Below are 21,487 nucleotides of genomic sequence, written 5' to 3' on the forward strand. Positions count from 1 at the left end.
CCTAAGGGCTTAATCTTTAGCAGGACATAAGTAGACTTTGTATAACAATACCACACCACTCAATTTGTATCAAATTCTGACTGCAAGAGCTAAAAAGGTACAGAAATTCCCAAGCATGCACAGTGCCTTTCAAACTACAGTGCACACAAATGGTCATTGCTAAATGATTCACATTCTCAGCCAGTTTGCCAAGTGCATTTTTCCTTATATGTTCTCATGGGGACAAGATAAATAAATGCTAACATAAGGATGGCTGGCATTACCACCATCATATGATCAGAACATGTTTGGGGTTGTGTGATCATTACCAATCTACCTTTGGACATCAACACACCTAGGAAACTATTGCAATAAGATGGCATTAACACTTACTGACAGATAGTTTTTACATACGTTTCCTCACACTTAGGCTCTGCTTGAATTGCCATTTCAGTGACGTTCCTCCCTACAAAAATGAGGGAAAAAGACTAAAGACTTGCAAAAAGGTACATTGCATTCCATTTGATACTAACTTACTAAATTCAGCTTTCAAGAAAACCACTTTAATTTTTATCTCAATTAAACAGAAGACTCATTAATGATGTCATTAGTACTACAATTATTTCTTGTCACATGTAGATAAGTACTTTCAGGATCTGCAGAACAGACTACAAATGCACATCTCATTTTCTGACACTGATTTGTAGAGAAAATAAATAATCTGAGTTCTATTTCACATTGTTTAATATTTATTATCATAAACTATAAATTTCTTTCCAGTTCTTGTTCCCCTGAGGGATGGGAGCCACTCATTAGTCTTCTTCATGAAAATCTATGTAATTCAGCCAGATCAGAGTTAAACTTTCTTCACTCTTTTATTGTTATTGGAAGCCTTGATTAGTTTTAACTTATACATGTTTTGTATATGTAAATATTTCAAAGTGACAATATAAGCATACATAAGCACAGATTTTCTCAGCAATTTAAATTGCTGAACTCTAAAGAATTATCAATTTTCATCTGTGTTGATCAGTCTGTGGACATAGAGCATATAAACAGAACTCAGAAAAAAAAAATTGAAAGAGTACATAACCAGGTTCTAATAAAATAGTAGTTTACACACACCAGATACCAAGTGCAGGCTATATAGTTTTGCATTTTTTGTTGTTTGCATTTGTCATTTTAGAAGTTATTCAATAAAATCTCTGGTAATCAAATTAAGTGGTTCCTTTCTAGCATTAAAATATTTTATAAGCTTCTTTGTTTGCTTCTTTGTGAGTTCTACCAATCATGTTTTGTCATTTCCTCTGCTATTATACCAGCATTTCTTTATGCCAAAAACCACCACAGGTTTCAGGCACTTCATTAAAAGCATGAACATGAGCACAAGCTATATAGCATCATGTAGAGCCTCATATTTGTGAATTTTTATAATCAGAGGTGTAACTGTTACATTCTTTTAAAATACAGGTTGTTCTCAAGCCTAAGCATTATCACAGAACTAACTCACCCAGCTAATATGAGATTCATGCAGTTCAGAGCCAAAGACTGCTATTCCCTTGCTCTATCCAAATTGGAAAAGGTAAGGAGATTTGCTTCCCCAACCCCCAATTTAAGTGTTATAATTTTAACACACTTTCTGATTTTATAACAAGTGGAAATGGTGAAATAATTCTGTGGTTGCAGAGCTAATGTAAAAGATTATTTTTTCCAAATTAGAATGAATCTGATTTGCATCCCATCACTTCACAGCATAATATTAATCCACCAACCCTCTGGACAGAGTTTGACACAGAATTTGCTCAAGGAAAATTGAATATTTTTGGATATCTGAATATTTAGAGAATATGGTTTCTAAGATGCTGCCACAGGCAATTAATATGGAAAATATTGTAATTGACTAAACACTTGATATGTATACAGGTTTTATTATAATGCCTTTTTTTATTGTGATTCACTTTAAAGGCACTGTTATTCCATATTCTGTATGCATTTCCAGATATCTGTATGGAGTATTTGCAATACTGTGACAGTTTGAGAACAGCAATTATTCTCTGTCGAAGGGCAGTCCTAGTGACCATAAGGATAGTAACAAAACTTAAATGCTAGATAAAACCTTCATATTCTATATATTCTAGTGCATGTGTTGGCATCTCCAAGCTATGGAACAGGGAGGCTGTACAGAGATAGGTTTAATTTCATTTCTTTGTCCAAAATACTATCACTGAAACATTAGATGGAATATACAAACTAATTTTGTGCATCTGTTTAACTTGGTAAATTCCAGAACAAGCCTCTTTTTCGTAGATCTTAGCTGGTGATCTGATCTACCTACCTCTGCAGCCCACAAACCTTACAGTATCACCTTCGTAGTCTTTCAGGCCATTTTCTGAGTTTATGAGAGTGAGACAGATAATATCACTGTGCCAATGTTCAGGGATCTTTCACTCCAGTCATTTCTTTCTCCCCTTGCTATCAGTCTAGTTATTGCTGCGAGGTTCCCTCGTGTAGCCTCCTAGTCTCTTCACCTCAAATAACTTGCATATCTTAGAAAAATTGAATTCATGATGAAATCATTGTCATTATACAGAATTAGCATATAATTTCCATTTCCTAGCTGTAGAGTAGATTTCTGAGATTTTGTGGATTTCAGATATTTCAGTATTTACTGTATAACATTCGCATAGATAATTTTAATATATATTTAATAAAACCCAGCCTTTTCATACAAACATATCTTTATAGGTCATCTCCCACTTTCTTACACAGGAATCTAATTCAAGGCTATGTTCCAACTTAACTTAGTTCCTTGGTATACTATAACTGTCAGCAATTTACTTTTTTTCAATATATTCCCTTGATCTGCATAGTTTAGTGATAAGGGGAGATAACAATACTAAGAGCTTTCCCGGTATGTGGTATCTAAAGTTGCTTCTGGAATACTCCATGGACTGCAGTCTGCTTCAGTGTAGTGAAACCAGGATTTTTATCTCAGTTCTCTTTCTTGCTTTACATAGGCTCCTTCATTTTTCCAGCAGAGGTTCTGGAAATCACTAGAAATAGTTTCATTTCTTCCCTAACTTTATCAATTTATTGTGCAAATGTAAAGTTGTCAATACAGTTGGAAGCTAAACAGTTAATTAACTTCCTATCCAAACTACACTATCCTAAAATAGAGGTAGATAAATTACCTTAAAGAAAGAACATTTTCTCTATTGCTGTTGAAGTTGCCTGCTGGTGATATTTCCCACTCATTTCATCTTAACATTTACAGGAAGCGCTTCACAGGTGGTGCTGCAGTTCATTCGATGTTTCAGAACTCCCTCATGCAGAATGAAAGGCCATTAAAAACTCGAGTAAAAATTATCTAATGCAGTCAAATGTACAGTTGATTGTTATTTCTGCATTAAGCACCTCATTTTGAGAAAGACTACAAAAGTCGGGCAAGTTGTCTTCAGGTAGCACTGAAACACATGTGCAAAACTGACTTCAACCTAATGGGCTGCAGAAGAAAGACATGCAAATGGGAGAAGTCCATCTGCTGTTGCAGCTGCAGCTTTCCTCATTTTAGAAATAAATAAATCTGAACACAAACTCAGAACTGATGTAAGAGGAAGCAACGGCCCTTATACAACAGAGAAAAGGAAAAACAAAATACCCATGATCTAAACTTAAAAATTATGTTCTCCATAATTATGTTCTTCATGCTTTAGTTTACCATGTTTGTTTTTTTTTTTTTTATTTTGCAATTAAATATCTCAGGTTTTAACTGAAGGATAAAAATTCTAAACCTTTAAGTGATCGTTGTAAAATATGGGTAAACTCATGTCTTTTAATCAAACCAACACTATGATTTCATATATTCTGCAGAGATAAGCACGTACTTGCTAGGTCAGCACAAATCTGTCTGGGATAGCCCAGTATATTTGCAGTGATACACACAAAGCCAAACATTTTTTCCTTCAATTAAGGACAGGGCATGCTGTCCTCCATTTGTTTTTCATGTTGTTCATGTTTTAAGCAGATTTGATGTAACATTAAGTAATAGCAGACAGTAATGGGTTATATAAATTGGTATCTCTTAATTGGTTTCTTATTTTAGATGGATCTCTAATGATTTAATTAGCTACAATTCTAAAACTGTATCAATAATTAACGTACACATTTGGCAGGTTTTTAGAAAGCTGTTCCAGATCAACAACAGAAAATGAATCTGTTCTCGGAAAAAGAGTAGAACAGAATCAATTAAGACCACATAGTCCAAAATATTGCAAACTGTTCTAGAGACGAAGTGTTATTGATCCAAACTCCCTGATGTCAATAAAGGTACTGCAAATAGGTTTCCATGCCCAGATTTCTGATCAGTCTTTTATCTGACATGGGCAAAAAATGACATTTGCCAGGACTAGCAGTGCACTGATTGTGCCCTGTAATAAGCCACTACCTCTGTCACCTTTATATATTCTCAGCATGACCTCCAGGGCCTCTCCCACCCCCCAAATCCTTGTGTGTTTCTTAAAGCAACTTTGTATTTTTTGTACACAACAGTTGGAGCCTATCATGGCAGTTCCCTTATTACTGTCTATATTGGAGTAGAACATATTAAATCATGATGGGCCCTGGGTCTCTTTCAGTCACTGATGGAGTGGCCAAAACAAGGCTTCAGGTTAGTTTGGAGTTGGTACTTTCTTATTCATATCAGAATTAACTGTTCTGAAGGAATAGGTATTTATTTAGAAACATTAAAAGGATAATGAACCCTAAAAAGGATTTGATACAAATATAGATGGGGACAGAAAAGAGAGAAATAAACTTAAAAGCTTATGTGCTTGTCCTCTGGACAGATATTTTCTCTGGTAGTCTGACAATATGCAAACCCAAAAGGAAATAATTAGTAACCTTCAAATGAAATGGCCTGTATGGAGGAAGCGTATACTAAGAACTTTTCAAAACCACAGGTGTGTACACCTGTTATTACTTAGAAAGAAAGCTGTAAAAATTCTGAACTTCATTGCTTGAGCAAAGCAACAAACATAGGAAGAATGAGGGTGAAGTAAAGATCTCTATCTAACGATAGCTGTGTCTTAAAATGTCATCTATGTATGTGAAGTCCTACAGGATGCACTCGTGCCATGATCTTTTATTTGCATTCCTAGAAATGATCTAAGTAGTTATATCTCCTTCCTCATTAATCCAAAAAGTGTCTGCTGGGCATCACACTTATCGTGAAATAAAACTGCTGGAGCACGCTGGCTTCTACATCTACAGCAGTCTCTGGGAATTGAATAAATATGCAAGTAATAAAGCAGACCTCAGGGCAAAGTAAAAATTGTGTTTCTGACAAATTTCTTTTAAGGAAGAAGAAAAAAAACCACACAAGCCTGTAATAAGAGATAGAATGATACAATAAAATAAATTTTTAAAAGTGGGGAGAATAAACTTCCAAACTTCCATTTCAAAATAAAACTAGTAAGAAAACTAATAATTTGATGTTTTTGTTATAGTCTTTCCAAATCCAGCATTAAAAGTATTTTCTCATTTTTCATTCCTTAACAGAAGGAGCGGGAAAAGGGATCTAATCTGGCATTTATGTTTCGACTGCCATTTGCTGCCGGCAGGGTTTTCAGCATCAGTATGTTGGATACACTGCTTTATCAGGTACTGTGAACAATAATGTGACTTATTTTAACACAGACATGCGTTGTTAACACCTATTTCATTGTACTGAGTTGTTAGATGACCCTGTTTTCCTACGTACCAGCCATTAATGTGCATGTCTGTACCAGGAACAAAGGCAAAAGATAATAGAGTGTGTTCCACGTAACAGTACTAGCTCAGTTATGAACCCAAAAATCACCTCGTCCTTGCACAAATTCTGTTGTTAAACAGTATAATACTGTTTGTGAATGGGGATGTGCACAGAGACACTGGAGTGTGCACGTGGACACTCGTTCACTGGCACAGGGGTAAGTTTTGATAAGGCCTACATAAAATACAAATTATACAGCCTAACAACACTTTTACTCTGCAATAAAAAGGCAGTTCCCATTCCCACAAAGTAATGTCTCTAACCATGAAAATCAACAGAATTACTTTCATGAGTAATTTATCAGTCATCTGCATTTGCTGATAGAGGCCTTTATTACTTAATTGTGTCCTGTCCTCTTACTCATGTTGACTAGACCACCACATGACCAATCATCCTATCTTAAAGTAACCTGTTCTAGCCCTAAAAAGAAATACATGCAGTGGTTACAAAGAGACAGCGGGGGAAGACAAGGCAGTGCTGAACCTTTTTGCCCAAGAATCCAGGACAGAGATCCTCATAGAAAAAGAAGTGATGACAGTAAGTGGGGATAAGGGAAGGGCAATGGCTTCAGACAGTTGAAGAAACAATATATCAGACAATATGTGGTCAGTACAAATGAAGGTAGAAGTTGCTGATTTCAGGGTGGAAAAAAAGGAGAATATTGCCCTTGCTCCTTAGCCATGATCACCTTTCTGCACACCCTGACACACTGGGATGCCCAAGCAGCAGCCTCTGGCACTAGCACTAGCCTTCAAGGATCTAGCTATGCAGAATAAGCAGCAACACCACTGTGACCCATGTAGTCTGCTCACCTAAGCAGCCACCTGCTTTGCCTATGTGTAGAGGTAGCCTGTGGATGCTTTTGTATTCAGGTGCTAAACATTCTTTCAGGAAAATTAGTTTAGTTGGTATTTAGTGCATTAAAGGTGTTCTTTCATCTCAATTCTGCTTCCAGATAAATTCTCTGAAAGCAAATTCAACATAAACAGAAAAATTCCCAGAGCTAAGCTTTTCTAAAAAAGTCATTAAGATATAAAACAATCATGTATATGAACAGGTACTGAAAGCAGATAAGCCAACAGATGTAAAGCCATTTAGCAAATTATATATGTTTTCAAAATTAATGTATTTGCTTATAAAACATGTTTTTAATCACGTCCCAGAATATCAACATCACATATGGAATTTTCTTTTAAGAAGCAGATTAAGACACCTAGGTAGAAACAGATCTGTCATCATCAACCCCTGCGAGCACATAAGTAACTTCAGTATTTTATATTTGCTCCTAGGCATGATCAGTCATGCTATGACTTGACAGAGTAAAACCATTCACCAGAAAGTGTTTAAAACAAAAAAAAGCCCTACACTAATTCTCACTCAATTTCCACACATTCCTTCTTTGAACTCCTACTTCTCAGGTGAACTGTTGTTTTTTTTTCTAGAATTATCTTTCTTATTCAAAGTTACAAATACTGTAACAGCAAGTTTTCTCTGTTCATTTTCATGGTCCTACCCTTTTCTGTATGATGTCATTTTCTTCTGCATGCCAGGAACATAGTAAATGACATGGGAAACAGCAGGGTTCATCTGGTGCTTCCTGTTTTGGCCCAAAAGCTTTGAGTTATCTTTAGGACACTGACTGAAAAAATGAAAACTTGGTCTAGCATATACTTTTGAATACATTTGATAATCTAGTGATAATCCCATAGCATAAATGATGCAGCCAAGATAATTAATAAGGTTACAAAATATGTGTGCCTTTCAAGAAGGTGATCATTGGCATTTACCCCATCACAACTGGAAGATTACCAGTACGAAAATTAAAATAGTTGAATCATTATGTATTGAAGTAGATCTGTCTAGCTTCTGATTTTAAACAAATTCAGATGACAAAATTCTGAAGGATTTATATAACACTTTTGTAAGGTATTTCTTTATTAAAACCCATTTTCTAGCTCCATATCTGCATTAAGACAAAAGAGCTAATTGTGTTCCAACAAAGACTGATAGCCTGCCTCGAATGCCACCCTACTACACTTAAAAAGAGGTGGCAATGAACAGTCCTGCCACAGTTAGCAGAGCACTCACATGGGCCTCTGATTCCAGTAGCCCAACTCATAAGAAGTAGAAATACCTCTCATTTTAGCTGATGTACTGTCTGTTCCCCATCTTAGTCTACACTTCTACATTTATCTTTATTTTTACCATTTAATCCATCAGCAAAACACTTTAGTTAGCAGAGCAACAAGCCTGACCTCAGATAAGGCAGATCAACCCTTAAAAAAAAAATCATTTGAATTAACATAATAGCAGTCTCACCTTAGTATCACCCGCTGTTCAGTACTGCAGTTCCATCTAACATACAACAGCATTTATTTTGCACAAGAGTTCATTATTATAACTTCACACCTAGGCTAACACCTTACTTCCATGGATCTTACATCTAACTTTCATCTTTGCTTTCACAGTACCTTATTATGCCTTAGTCTATTTGAATCCTGTACGTAATTGAATTCATATGCAGAACCAAATAAGAAAACCTACTTTATGTAAGTAGATTTAGCACAAAGGAAGGGATAGCTAATTCTACAATGATTAAGATGCTTAAAGAGATTGATCGTGAATGCAGATGTACAATTTCTTTGAAATTCACAGGTGGTGCTAATGGTTACCTGCTTATTTGTTCATTAAAGCTTTTTTCTTTCTTTTCTGTCTCTCCTGTTAAAAAACTTGCAGTCATTTGTGAAAGATTATATGATTTCTATCACAAGACTTCTGCTGGGACTTGATACCACACCAGGATCTGGGTTTCTTTGTTCTGTAAGTTATTAAAAAAATGTTACAGAGTACCCGAAAAATTCTGTACTGCCTGCAAAATACCTCTACTTTCTTTGTACAGCACTTTATCTCAGTAAAGTCCAAAAAAGGCCACCCATTAGATAGAAGACATACCCATTTCTAGTTACTTCCATAGCAAAAAACATCCCGCTCTGAAAACATATTCTATAAAGGACAATGGAGAATAGGAAAGACAGGAAAACACAGGTAAAGTGCATTTTATATGAAATAGCAATGACAGTTCAGCTATCAGTTTTAAAAATTAAGTATACAAAACCAAGGAAGCACTACCTACATTGTACAGCCTGGCTAACACATACACAATGCTATTTCACAACACCCTTTTCTATCATAGGCAATAAAGGGCAGAACTCGATTTTATGTAAAGATAAGATGTATTAAATTACTTTAGCTTAGGTAACAAAGCTGAAAAGTCATCTTGCTATTATATATGTCAATATTCTCTAATGCAGAGTTTTATATCTATTTTCATATGTATGTATACACATATAAAAAGTAAAACCATAAAAATTGTTTATTATTAAAAATTAAACCCAGCTTTCAGATTTCTCCCACACCCATTGCACCCCAGTTGGCAAATAGATAAAGAAGAGTTATGTACCAGTTGCCTTCTGGGAAATTATAAAGAATTAGAAGATGTTGTTCTCAAAAAAAGAATCCAATCATCAGTTTGTTGATCAATTACTTAAGCTTTGTTAAGTGAATGCAAGACAGTTGAATCTCTGGAAAAGGGCTCACATATCTTGAAATGAAGCTAGTGCAATAATAATGAAATACTTGATATTAATTTAAGACTTTCTTATGCCATTTATGCTTAGTGTATTACTTTCCTCCTGCTCCCTTCTCCCCAGATACCAGTCCACAGTCTAGCGAACAGGTATCTGGCTGCATTCAAAATACTTGTGCATTCTCAGTCCTTTCATCACCAGTTTCTTACTGCTGCCAATATCTAGTTAATTTTTTAATATAATTTAATCAGATATGAAGACTGGATGAAAGATGCCATGTATGTTTTTAAGTAATTTTAAAATAAGAACAGAAGTGTTTTCATAATACTGAACCATACTGCAATATCTCCCAAATAGGGAGAAAACGAAAGAAACAGTGTCTACAAACTCAATAGAAGTTCCAGATTTGTTGTGGAGCAAAAGTGCAATACTACTACAATGTAATCATTTCCAGCTAGTGTTTAGTTTAAAAATTTTTTCAAGAGTAGTATAGTGAACAAGCATTAAGCCCTCAAGAGTTAAAAGTCCTCCTTCATATTATTATTTGTTCAGATGAAAATCACAGAAGAGGATCTATGGATTAGGACATATGCCAGATTATATCAGAAACTTTGTTCCTCTACAGGAGACATTCCAATTGGAGTCTATAGGACAGAATCTCAAAAGCTTACAACATCCGAGGTATGTCAGATTACTATACTTTTTTGGGGGGATTTGATTACAGAGAATACAACATTCTTAAGTCCTCATAAGAATGAGAACTATTTATTTAAAGAATATTGTGAATGCCATATCAGCAAATGCATGGAATTCCAATAACCCACTGAAGGTCTGCCTCTGCTGACACATATATGGTCACATGAACTCATGGCTCGCATTCAGCCCAGACTTCACAACTACCCAGACCCAGCCTACATACTGACTGTCATTCCTGTCCTCACTTGCAGAGACCTGGCTGCTGGAAAACACAGGGCAGCTCAGGCGCAGACAGGCTGCGATACGCACGATTTTGTGCTGCTTTTGAAAGACGGTTTGGGTTTCTTTGGTTTTGCTTTGTCTTTAGGCAGTTTAATTTTTTCATTCTGCATACAGGGAAGGGCCATTCTGCACACCTTTCTCAATGAGCACTGCAGAAACTGAATACTCACCTAAGTAAATATTTAACTTTATCACTTTCATTTATGGCTTCAACTCATTTATCCTAGTGTTTCAAAAGTCCAAGCTAAGGATTTACACATTCCAAGAATCAAATGACTTTTTCTTTTATGCAACTTCTCCTAATTAATCGCTGCCTTAATCTCTCTTGTCATTTTCCTTTCAAGTCTCAAATCTCCATCAGTGTGGAAGAATGGGAAGACACTAGAGACACCAAAGAACAGATTAGTTATCGTAGTAATCATCGTAACTCAACATCTAGTGACCAGTCTGACCATCCCTTGTTGCGACGAAAAAGCATGCAGTGGGCCCGACGGCTGAGCAGAAGAGCACCGAGACACTCGGGTAAAACAGCAGAAAAAATAAACCAGCAACGAATGAACCTTTACAGGAGGTCAGAAAGACAGGAGCTTGCTGAGCTTGTGAAAAACAGGATGAAGCATCTGGGCCTTTCTCCAGCAGGTTACGGTATGATTACTATAATAGTTTAATATAAACATTAATATTATGCAAGGTGAACTTATTTTTAAGAACTGAGGGGGCCATAAATAAACAAAATATTAAGTGTATGATAATGTGGGGGGTTTTTGTTTGGCTGGGTTTTTTTCCTTTGTTGTTTTTTTGTTTTTCTTTTTTTCTTTTTTTTTTTTTTTTTTAAGTTTGGTTTTTATTTTTCCACTGAGATAAACTTGCTGGAGTGTTTTTATGGAGTGTTTTTAATTAGTTCTATTATGACCCATTCCTGTTTTCAGATGGAAAGCTCAGATGGCAGCATGTCAGTTACATTTATATTTAGCATATACAATCTGTGTATGCCGAATATACAAACATTCCCTTGTCATTGAACAACTGCACCATATTTCCATAAACATGTTGAAATATAGATGAAGACAGAACTGTTGTGAAGTTCACACATATGTCAAGGTGGGGAGTTGTTTATGTATGAAGGGTATTGGATTTTCCCTACAATTTTTAAAAAGGTGTCACATTAATGTATATATAAGAGCCTGTGTGAGGTTATCTGTTTTCTAGACAGAAGTACTTACAGTGGTGCAAATATGTGCAAAGTTGTACAAAGCATGTAAAAAAGTTATACATACTAGAAAATACCCGATATAGTCATTTACAGCCTACAGACAGTATATTAAGAATACTTCATTTACAAAATATTTAAGAATTGCATTGAAACTAGAATGAGGCTGTTCTCTGACAAATAATTTTCTGTAAAATGCTAAAGAGGGAAAATAACACAGAAGCAATGCCTTTCCTTTTTTGTCTTATCACATTAAAACTAGTCTGACTGCAGCACCCCAGGAAGAGTGCCAAGAGAAAGCTGTATGAAAAACACTGCAATGGCACCTACAAAAGTGTAGCAAGACTCAACTAGGCAAAAACCTTAAAAAAAGAAAAAAAGAAAAATCTGTCAGCTTTCATTTGCAACATACCATTAGAAGAATAATTAAAAGGCAAGAAATAAACACTGACTTCTGTTTATACAGCATTCACATTTCAACCCATTGGCACAGGTGATAAAAGGAAAATGCTTACTAGTTGAGTAAGGAAAGGGTAAAAAGATTTATATTGACTAAATCTGGAAATAGATGAAAATGCTGTACACCTGCTTTTAACCTTGCTTATCACCTGAACTCAGTGCCAACTGAGGCTGGAATTCCCTGCTTCCCACATACTAACATAAGCCACATGACAGATTGGTAAATTACACTAAACTGGGATGCATTCAGAATTGCTTTGACTGAAAAAATGCAAAAGAACGTTTTTAGAACATTCAGAAAGAAAACCGATACTTTGAGAGTTGTTAACTCAAGCGATGCTCTATCAGATAGTTACAGTCCACATACAGTGGAAAAGAAGTTGCTAAACTTGAAATCACTTTGACACCTGATACTTTTTGATAGCTCTGTGAACCAAAGATGATCTCTTATCACATTTGTTTCTCAGAAATCATACTTCTCAGATTGTTTGTAAATATGATTTTTTTATTTTTTGGTCCTCTAGATGAAATGAATGATCATCAGAACACCCTTTCCTACATCCTGATCAATCCTTCTCCAGATACAAGATTAGAGCTGAATGATATAGTGTAAGTTAAAGCACAAATCCAAAGAAAAATCACAAGATCTACAAAGTGTCTTGTTTGTACATTCTGCCTGAATTTATTTTATTATTTTCTGCTGGAAAAGAACCCTAAACCTTCCCATGCACCAAAATATTAAGACTTCTAGTTAAATAGTTACCTAATTATACATGTATATTTAAAATGCACACATAAATATACATGTTGGTTATGCTCTTGCATATTCTCTCATCCTTCTTTTACTCTGTGTATTTAAAAGATAATCTAACCAAGCTACTGGATAGCTTCACAGAATACATATTCTTATTAAATTCTTGACTGTAATTTAGCTACCTAGTCTTAATAGAAAGATCATCACTTTGAAATCAGTGTTATCAAATGAGATTCAAAAATCATAAAAGTAAACAGCAGTCTACCCCTGAATATCATGTCAAATTCATGCTTAAGATAATTCAAATACAAATGGCAGTGCCTTAACACAGGAAATCTTTTCACTTGCTTTCCAGGAATTTTGCAAACTAAATAGAAGGAAAAAAAAAAATAAATGTGAACACAGATTTGACCTGTCAAGAAAGTTTTGAAAGTCCAGAATTTTAGATAACTATCTGGCATTGTCTCATATTGAAATCCAGTGTGATTGCTGTGTTAAGGTCCTGAGCCATTTCTGCCTCTGCTGTGCTCTACTGACATGCCCCATCTGCTCCACACCAAAGAAACCACATAGCCCAGTTGTGCAAGGTCCTCCACATCAATGCCGACCCACCTTACTACTTGCTTACAAGGAGAAAAACTGTTTGAACTATTAGCCCTCCTGATACAGAATCATCATAGTGCTGTGTTGGACTGTAGTATCTGAAAAGCACAGCATAATATTAACTGTATCACACTGCAGAGGCAATTATTATAAAACTTACTGAAATTATTTGGAATAATATTTTCATTTTTATGGAACTCCATGGTATGATATATACTAATGTTTAAACAGTAAATTCACATACTGTTACCTAATCTGTTTAGGTATCCTGCATTCCATTTTTCTTTCTTGGCAAAACCAAAGATACTCAACAATCCATTATTGCACAATTTTGGAGTAGCACTGAACTTGTAGTGTGCTACCTACACATATTTAGCCTGTAAATGCACCTAGTTACCTAGTTTGATGTACATTCAGTTTCGTGATGCTTCATGAGTGGGCCTGTGTCTCAGCTTAAGCTCAGATTTGTTTATTTTATTTGTTTTTCAAACTTGACACGAGGATCATGATCTTTGTATCTGGATAACTGTTAATGCTTCAATACCACAGATCATTATCTGATTGTAGTCCTCTTTACAAGGCAGCCAGTTCACCTTCATGCAATGGGGGATTATTAGTGCAGAGTCAAGGCAGAAGAGGTTGTTCTCTTTGTACAGTTCTCTTAGTCACAAATCCCAGAGCAATTAAAAGACTTTCTATTTGTCCTTCCTGCTGACAGCTGGAAGACTAGTCTTCTGGGGTTTTCTTCCTCCCCTTCTCCATTTCACAGACTTCCTCCAGCTGGTTACTCTTTCATCACACTTGTTAGCTGCACTTTTATGCCAACATGGTTTATTCTTATACAAACTATATATTTCTAAGCATATCTGTGACAGAAGCCAAAATCTGCATTCACTGTAAGTCTTATAGGTGCAACTTTCATTTTCTGATTTCACATGCTTATACAATTTTAAGTGTTTTACATTCACTATGATCCTATTATATTTGTAATTCACTGTAAGTATCTTATGTAACATACAACCCTGAACCACCATATGAGGAAGTTTTCTCAGCTTTTAGAGACAGGTTGCACCCAAAGCAGCATTTACAGCAGTTGATTGCTCAAAAATCTTTCTTTTGTCTTTACATTTCTTAGCTTTGCAAGCTAATGTTTTGTATTGTGACCTGATGGAGCTTAAAGAACAATGATCTCAGTCTTTTTATCGAACACTTAAAACAAAAGTGCTTACATTTGAAGTATTTAGTATGTTCAGACTTTGCCTTAATAACTCCATATTTCATCTAGCCTATTTGCCTTAAGAAATAGGTACTGAATTGCAGCATTTTCATTTTATAGCCATGAGATTTTTGTATCAAAACATTTAACATCTTGGGTCTCAGTAGAACATTATGTTCTTTTCTATATCAGAGTTTAGTACTTGAAAATGGATCTTGCAATAACGATCCTTATTCTTCATTCCAGAATTAGTACATGTATTTTTGCTAACACTGGCCCTTTCCTTATTTAAAAAAATAATAATTAAAACAACAACAACAACAAACACACACACAAAACCCCCACAAACCAACCCCCCAAACAAAGCAAACAAACAACAAACAAACAAAACCAAACTGAAAACAAAACACACACAGAAAAAAACCCCACAAAACTCCACTACTGGAGAGATATATATATATGTATATATATGTAAATTTTTATGTTTACTTTTTTCTTTTCCTGGAGATTAAAACTCCCCTTATTTGGTCTGGGGTTGATGTCGATGATGCCCTATAAAAACATGAGATTGGCAGTTTCAGGTCCAAGAGTTGCAATTGGCAGTTCCAAAGTTAAGCAATCTGCAGTGACATCCAAAGATCACACACAGGAATGGCTTATGCAACAGTGTTCCGGACATGCCTATGAGAGGAAGGTGACCACTGAGATTTGGCACCTGTGACACCTGGCCAGTTATAAGCCCTCGAGGCTCTAGCAGCTGTTTATCACATATTTAGGCTTCTTACAATTTTATTGAGCTTTATCGCTGTAACAGTATGTTCATTTTTACTTAAGGGATGCTGTGATTTACTTATTTCATGCTGCTTTGAAGAATTTTTCAGGATCTTTCAGAATTAAGTGTGAAGCAAAACATACTCATTATAGTGATGTGCTAGTTTGACAGAAGATGGGTTAATTTTCTTCATGCAGTTAGAAACCTTTCTTTTTCATAGCTAGAAGGTTCATTATTTGGACTTACTTTGAGAACAAGCAGATAACATCCCAGCACAGAGCTAGTGTTTTTAATTGCTCTGGTCTGAGAGCAAAGGATGTTCTTAGTGCTCTGCCCACGGTTGTGAGGCATCGAGGAAGTGGGGCATGGATGGTGCAGAGCTTGACTGACATCCAGACTGATCAATAGGAGTATTCCATCACGTTAGCATCATGCTCCAGATTTAAGAAGTGAGGGCCTTCCGGTTTTTGCTCTTCCGCTATCTCTCTCTTGGGTGCTTTCTCTTGTGTGCATTGTTTTTCTTCTTTGCTCTTTTTTGTCGGAGCCGGGGGAGTTTTTGGTGTGGGATGGTTAGTTTGGCTTTTTGCTGTTTTCTGCCTTTTTCCTCTCTTTTCTCTCTCTGGGATTAGCTGTGGGACCAGGTGTGGCTTGCTGAGACTGGCTGATCAGTTGTGGACAGAGCTCGTGAGGAATTGCCTTGAGTATCTTTTATTTCTATTTTATACATATATATACACACACATATACATATATATGTGTGTTTACTAGTAGTGTATTAGTATTTTGTTATTTTATTAAACTGTGTTTATCTCAATCCAAGTTTCTCTCTTCCCTTTTGATTCTCTCCTCTCTTGGGGGTCTGGGGAAGTGGGGAGTGAGCGGCTATCGTGGTTGTATTGCTAGCTCAGGTTAAAACACGACAACTGAATGGGAGAAGTTCATGGCCTGTAAAAACAGAAAATTTCTTCGGGCCACTGCAAAGTAATACAGCAAATTTTTAAAAGCACCACACAGCATGCACATGGTCTCTATTTGTATATTTAAGCATTTTCATTTGGATGATGAGAAGGAAGGGCTAGATAGACATATAGAACTAAGATTCTTGAGGATATGAGAGACAGGATTCTTTCACATGTCATTTTCTAGTATTTAAATTTTTTTTGCAAAAAAAAAAAAAAAAACCAGTCAAAACCAGGATTTGAAATACAATTTTTAGTGGCTTCAATAGCACTTCTCATCTTTGGACAAGTTTAAGATACTGGCATTTAATCGAGCTGTTTGCTCCTCTGGGAGTGCAGTGGCACTGGAAAGCATTGATTGATTGATTGATAGAACACTGAAATGTTAGTTCTACAGCAGCACAAATCTGCTACTGCATCAGGGCCAAAAGCTGTCCCAGATCAGATAGTTTGTCACTTGGGACAGCTGACAAAACAGTGCAGAATTTACACTTACGAATTAATGGGAAGCTCTTCCATCGTTATCCTAAGAAAAGCAGTTATTTTAAACATCTCAAGCTTAGATTCAAACTCATGAGGCTTTTTCCTCAAGTATTCAGATGTCCTAGAAGCTCTTAGTCCTGGTCTGTCTCCAGACCGTCAGCCTACATCAAGATTATCAACATCATACTTTTCATTTATTGACCACAGAGACAAGAATTATTCATTGTTCTCTCACAAAATTATTTTTAAAATGGCTCTGTGGTCTGCTTATCCCTTCTTTAAGGCATAATGAATAAAGGAGATGCCTAAAGAAATACAGAGGTACTGGCAAAGGAGCTGTCAGTCAAAATTAAGGCTTAGCTGTGCCTTGTACATACAGATGTACATCTAGGCAGATGAAATGTGAAAATCTTTATTATTAGCATCTGAAATGAGTGATGTTACTCAAGCGTCCAACTTCTCCAACAGGAACTAGACTAAGGACCTTCAAAATAAGGCTTCTTCAGATCGTTTCAACATTACAACTCTATGTGCTTATTTTATCCTTGCTCACGCCAAGTCTTTTTAATAAGAGTCATAATTTCTTTTTACAGATACTTGATCCGACCTGATCCGTTGGCTTATGTTCCAAATACTGCACCCAGCCTAAAAGACAGCTTCTGCAATACAGTGGGACAAGACACCAGGGAGGAAACACAACTTTGATACGTAACGCATCACAAAATTAAGAGACAATTTTATACATATGTTGTTTCCACTAACAGTTTTAAAAACTGAGTGGTACATTTTATTCAGATTTTGGAAACAAAATGACAGTTGGTAAGTGACCAAATTGAGAAATGTGTTGTCTAGAAACTCTGACTTAAGGATTGTCAGGCTTGTGGCCTGATCAGTATGGTAGTTGAACTTTGTTAGCTTAACAGAATTGTGACACCTATTACTATTTAAATAATATGAACAAATGGTTTAAAAAGTGACAGATTCCATCATGCATTTTGCTTAGATGCTTCCAAGCATATTAATCAAGGTGAGAGCATGTCAGTGACTAAGCTTCTGGTCTACATCTGTAAAGATTATCTAATGCCCATAGAGAGACCATGCATAATTTGTAGTAGAAAATAAGTTAACGCCTAAAGCTGCCAACAAGGCTTTGCGTGTCAAGAATCCAGCCTTTGAAATAATTTTCTGTCTCAGCTTGTCACTCATTTGTATTAGAACAGGCTAGTTCCTGTCCCATTTTAGCCTCCAGGACTTGAGTATTAGGTCTCTGGGTTTATGCAGACCGGGTTAAATGACACGGCCTAGTAACACCTTAGAGGTTGAGATCTGAGACACATCCATGGCAAGAGTAGCTAAGAGGAGCCTACCTGGAGGAAAGTCCCTGTCATCTCACTCAGGCAACCCCCCACATTTGCAAAAGCTGCAAAGGTACTATCTGTGCAAAGCTGCAAATGATGGCAGCTCAGGTGAAATGTAACCCTTTTAAACTTAGTTTTGCAACAGAGGCCTAAATAGATTATGATACAAAGTAAGAGCATCCTTCAAGGGAACAATTCAAACCATAAGTCCTTCTCATTTTCCTGAATATGCCAGAACTGCAACTGTCCAAAGTATGTACATGCTCGGTCATTCAGGTTACTCAAATATGATATGTTTTCATATGCAAGTATGCATCACATTAAAAATTATATAAATTTATAACCCATTCGATAAAATTAATGTAATACCATGTCATGTGAAAAGGCACCACAGATATCAAGACTTAATTTTGGCTTTAAGTACTCAAGAAAGAAGCTGGTAGTGTATGAAACATCTGAAACTGTTACAGAATCTCCAGTCTGCACAGATGAGAATGCCACCATTGGTCAAGCTTTCTGCAGAATTAAGCACGCTCATACATGATCTTCCAGCATCACATTCTTGCTTTGCCATCTATCACACAGCAGGAAGAACATGCTTAAGGTAAACCACTCCTGTTACAATTATCCATATACAAGGAATTGGGCAAGCAAATTCTTTGAATTCGCTGATGTCTTACATGTACAAAAAAGCACTCAAAAGTGTTCATATTCTCTTCTATATTATTTGGTAGAAAAACTACAATTTACTTCTGAAAAATAACATACCAAGTTGCCCAGCAAACAACTCATGGATGTGAGTACACTTACCAGTGTTGTAAGGATGTTGAAATCAAGTCACATGGAACAACAGTAAATCTGCTATTATTCTTTCCCTTACTCTTAATTCTTCCAAAACTTAACTAATGTGTTCCATAGTAAGTCAGAAATCCTACAGCCACAATTATAAAAAACCACAGAGGTTTCAGAGTGAACTGAAGCGGTCAGAAGACAAAGATTGCCAGTTTTTAAAGGAAAAAGGTAACTAAAAAGCGTAGTTTCTCAGTATTTTTTTTTATATTGACACACTGAAGTTCAAAAGGGTTTCAGTGATTCTGCATAGAGTCCATAACTGTTCAGTGTTTTTCCACATACAATAGTAAATTATCAGATTATTCACAGGTAAAGACAAAGTATTTCAAATGTTTCCCTGTGGGGAAAAAAAAAAATCTGACCAGCTGCACGGACTAAAGCCTACAGTTTTTTAAAAAAATGGTATATGGTACAGGATCTTGTCCAAGATCTGTCATAGAAGTTATCCCCGAAGAGACTGCATGTGCAGTGTGAATAATTTCCTACTTTTAATGCCTTCAATAAGAAGACTGTATTTCAGTTGAATGTTTAAAAAAAAAAAAAAAAAAAAGGCAAGTTTCTTAAAAATATTGACTCCAAAATATTAGAAGGATCCTTTGTTTTGTACTGAAGGCGTTCCTAATGGAGTCTCAAGTAGGCACAGGATTCCAGAAACATGCATACCCTTCAGCTGGCAAGCTAGATACTCTGCTTTCTGTGTGATTTACACACTGCGTACACGCATTTCCTATACATGGCCTATTGTACCCACCACGGATTTAAGGACTCTCTGCCCCAGGGATCTACAGCTAGAACCTGTTGCCTTGCATTTGACAGCCTATAAAGCAGAAGAAACAAGCAGTCAGGTGTATCAATTTTCCCACCCAACTGAGAGGAACGGCTTCTCAGCTAGAGTTGAATAGTAGCATTTAACATGACCTGATATTTCTCCAAGGCTTCATGAATCTCTAATTGCTTATTATCCCCAGAAGATTTGCTAAAGCAAACACAAAGCTGAAGACACTTGCAGTCTCTAAAATGAATGAATGGCAATCTTTCTGAACAGAAGACTTGGTTCTCTTCCAAAGATGAGTAAAGTAATAAAAACTAACAACAGTTTCTTATGAAACAGAAGTTCTAATAACCCCTGAATAATACAGCGCAAAGTTCTGTTGTTCGAATATACTGTTATTCATGTTGAAAGCAGAACACCTTTGCTTCCTCTGGCCTATCTTCACAGACAGATACCATGCTAGAGGGATTTAGGCTTTTCAGAAACCATCCTAAGCACCTCTACATTAACACAGAATGAGACTGTACGCGCATACCTTCCACAGCCAGGGAGGAAATTCCCTAATGGTCATCCTGCAGGCAATCTTATCTTCACATGCTTTCTTCTCACCATGATGAGCAGAAACATAATACAAGTCTAGCTGGACTGGAGACCAGACTGAGGAATCGTAATCTCTGTGCTTAGTGCTGGAGAAGAGATGATGAATTTCTAGAATCAGCAGTTCCAAATGACTGTTGAACAGAGAAGTTTTGTCTGGTCATAGTTCACTCAGTAGATAAAGAAATTTAGATCACCAACATAAGCAACAGATGTAATCCTCAACGAATTGTCAAAAGTCAGATAACCCATATTTGTTTCTCTCAATTAAAAAAAAAAAAAAAAAAAAAAAAAAAAAAATTATTTCAATTTTTCAGTTTATGCTTAGCTGTATGTATTTTTTTTCTTGCTGACTCATTTCTGCCAATAACGCAGAGATATCCATGTTCCCCAACACTACCTTAACACACACCAAGCAGTTCGGTACCCAATGTCACAATCCCGGTGGAGAAAGTGATAGCCAATAATAATTGATCCATTCTCACAAGAAGATTCTCCAACAAAGCGAGACCTACCTATGAAAAGGTGTTACCTGGTCTACAATAAAAAGTCATGACATGTTTTTCAGTGAAATGTGGCGTGTTTCATTAACTATTTCACTCCAGTTCCAGAACATACATAAAGTCACACACAAAGTAAAAAGCATACAGTTTTGAGTTTTTAAAATGTCCAGCAGAATGAGTTAGTGAAGTTTTCATGACATTTTGACTTGGAAATTCAAAGAACAATTGTTTCCCAGCATATATATTTCCCCTCCCACAAACAACTTCCTACTACAGCTACTCTTTAACAACTTTAAAGTACAAAAATATATATTACTGAATATTTCTTATACATCTTTGTTTACCACTGCACCAATGAAACACTAAAGAATAGATTGCAGGCTTCAGCAGTGGAGGAAAATGGAAATGACATCAAGTGCACCAGAAGTAACACACAGTTCTGCATTTTCTAGGAAGCTAGGGCTGACAGTAACCATTCTGTAATTTTGGAGCACTGATGCATGAGGTTTTGCTGCATTGAATTCCATTTGATATCTGAGGGAAATCAATCACTATTATCTGGAAATGAATTAATGAAAAAACAAGCAGCACTGTGT

The 21,487-nt window shown here is 36.1% G+C and overlaps 1 protein-coding gene across 3 annotated transcripts in view; it reads left to right on the forward strand.

Annotated features, from left to right (window-relative positions):
- The window catches only part of KCNT2 (potassium sodium-activated channel subfamily T member 2), a gene marked incomplete at both ends in the record, with an annotated part of 126,950 nt that extends 109,436 nt beyond the window's left edge, over positions 1–17,514 (forward strand). For all 3 annotated transcript variants that reach the window (XM_080349259.1, XM_080349257.1, XM_080349258.1), the window contains 7 exons: positions 1,450–1,561; positions 5,536–5,637; positions 8,525–8,608; positions 9,928–10,056; positions 10,698–10,998; positions 12,547–12,631; positions 17,403–17,514. In XM_080349259.1, the coding sequence (XP_080205385.1) occupies positions 1,450–1,561; positions 5,536–5,637; positions 8,525–8,608; positions 9,928–10,056; positions 10,698–10,998; positions 12,547–12,631; positions 17,403–17,514 (925 nt within the window). The remainder of the gene's footprint in view (positions 1–1,449; positions 1,562–5,535; positions 5,638–8,524; positions 8,609–9,927; positions 10,057–10,697; positions 10,999–12,546; positions 12,632–17,402) is intronic.
- Between the last annotated feature and the right edge of the window lie 3,973 nt (positions 17,515–21,487).

The sequence above is a fragment of the Nesoenas mayeri genome, assembly GCF_963082525.1.
Source record: "Nesoenas mayeri genome assembly, chromosome: 8".
Lineage (NCBI taxonomy): Eukaryota > Metazoa > Chordata > Aves > Columbiformes > Columbidae > Nesoenas > Nesoenas mayeri.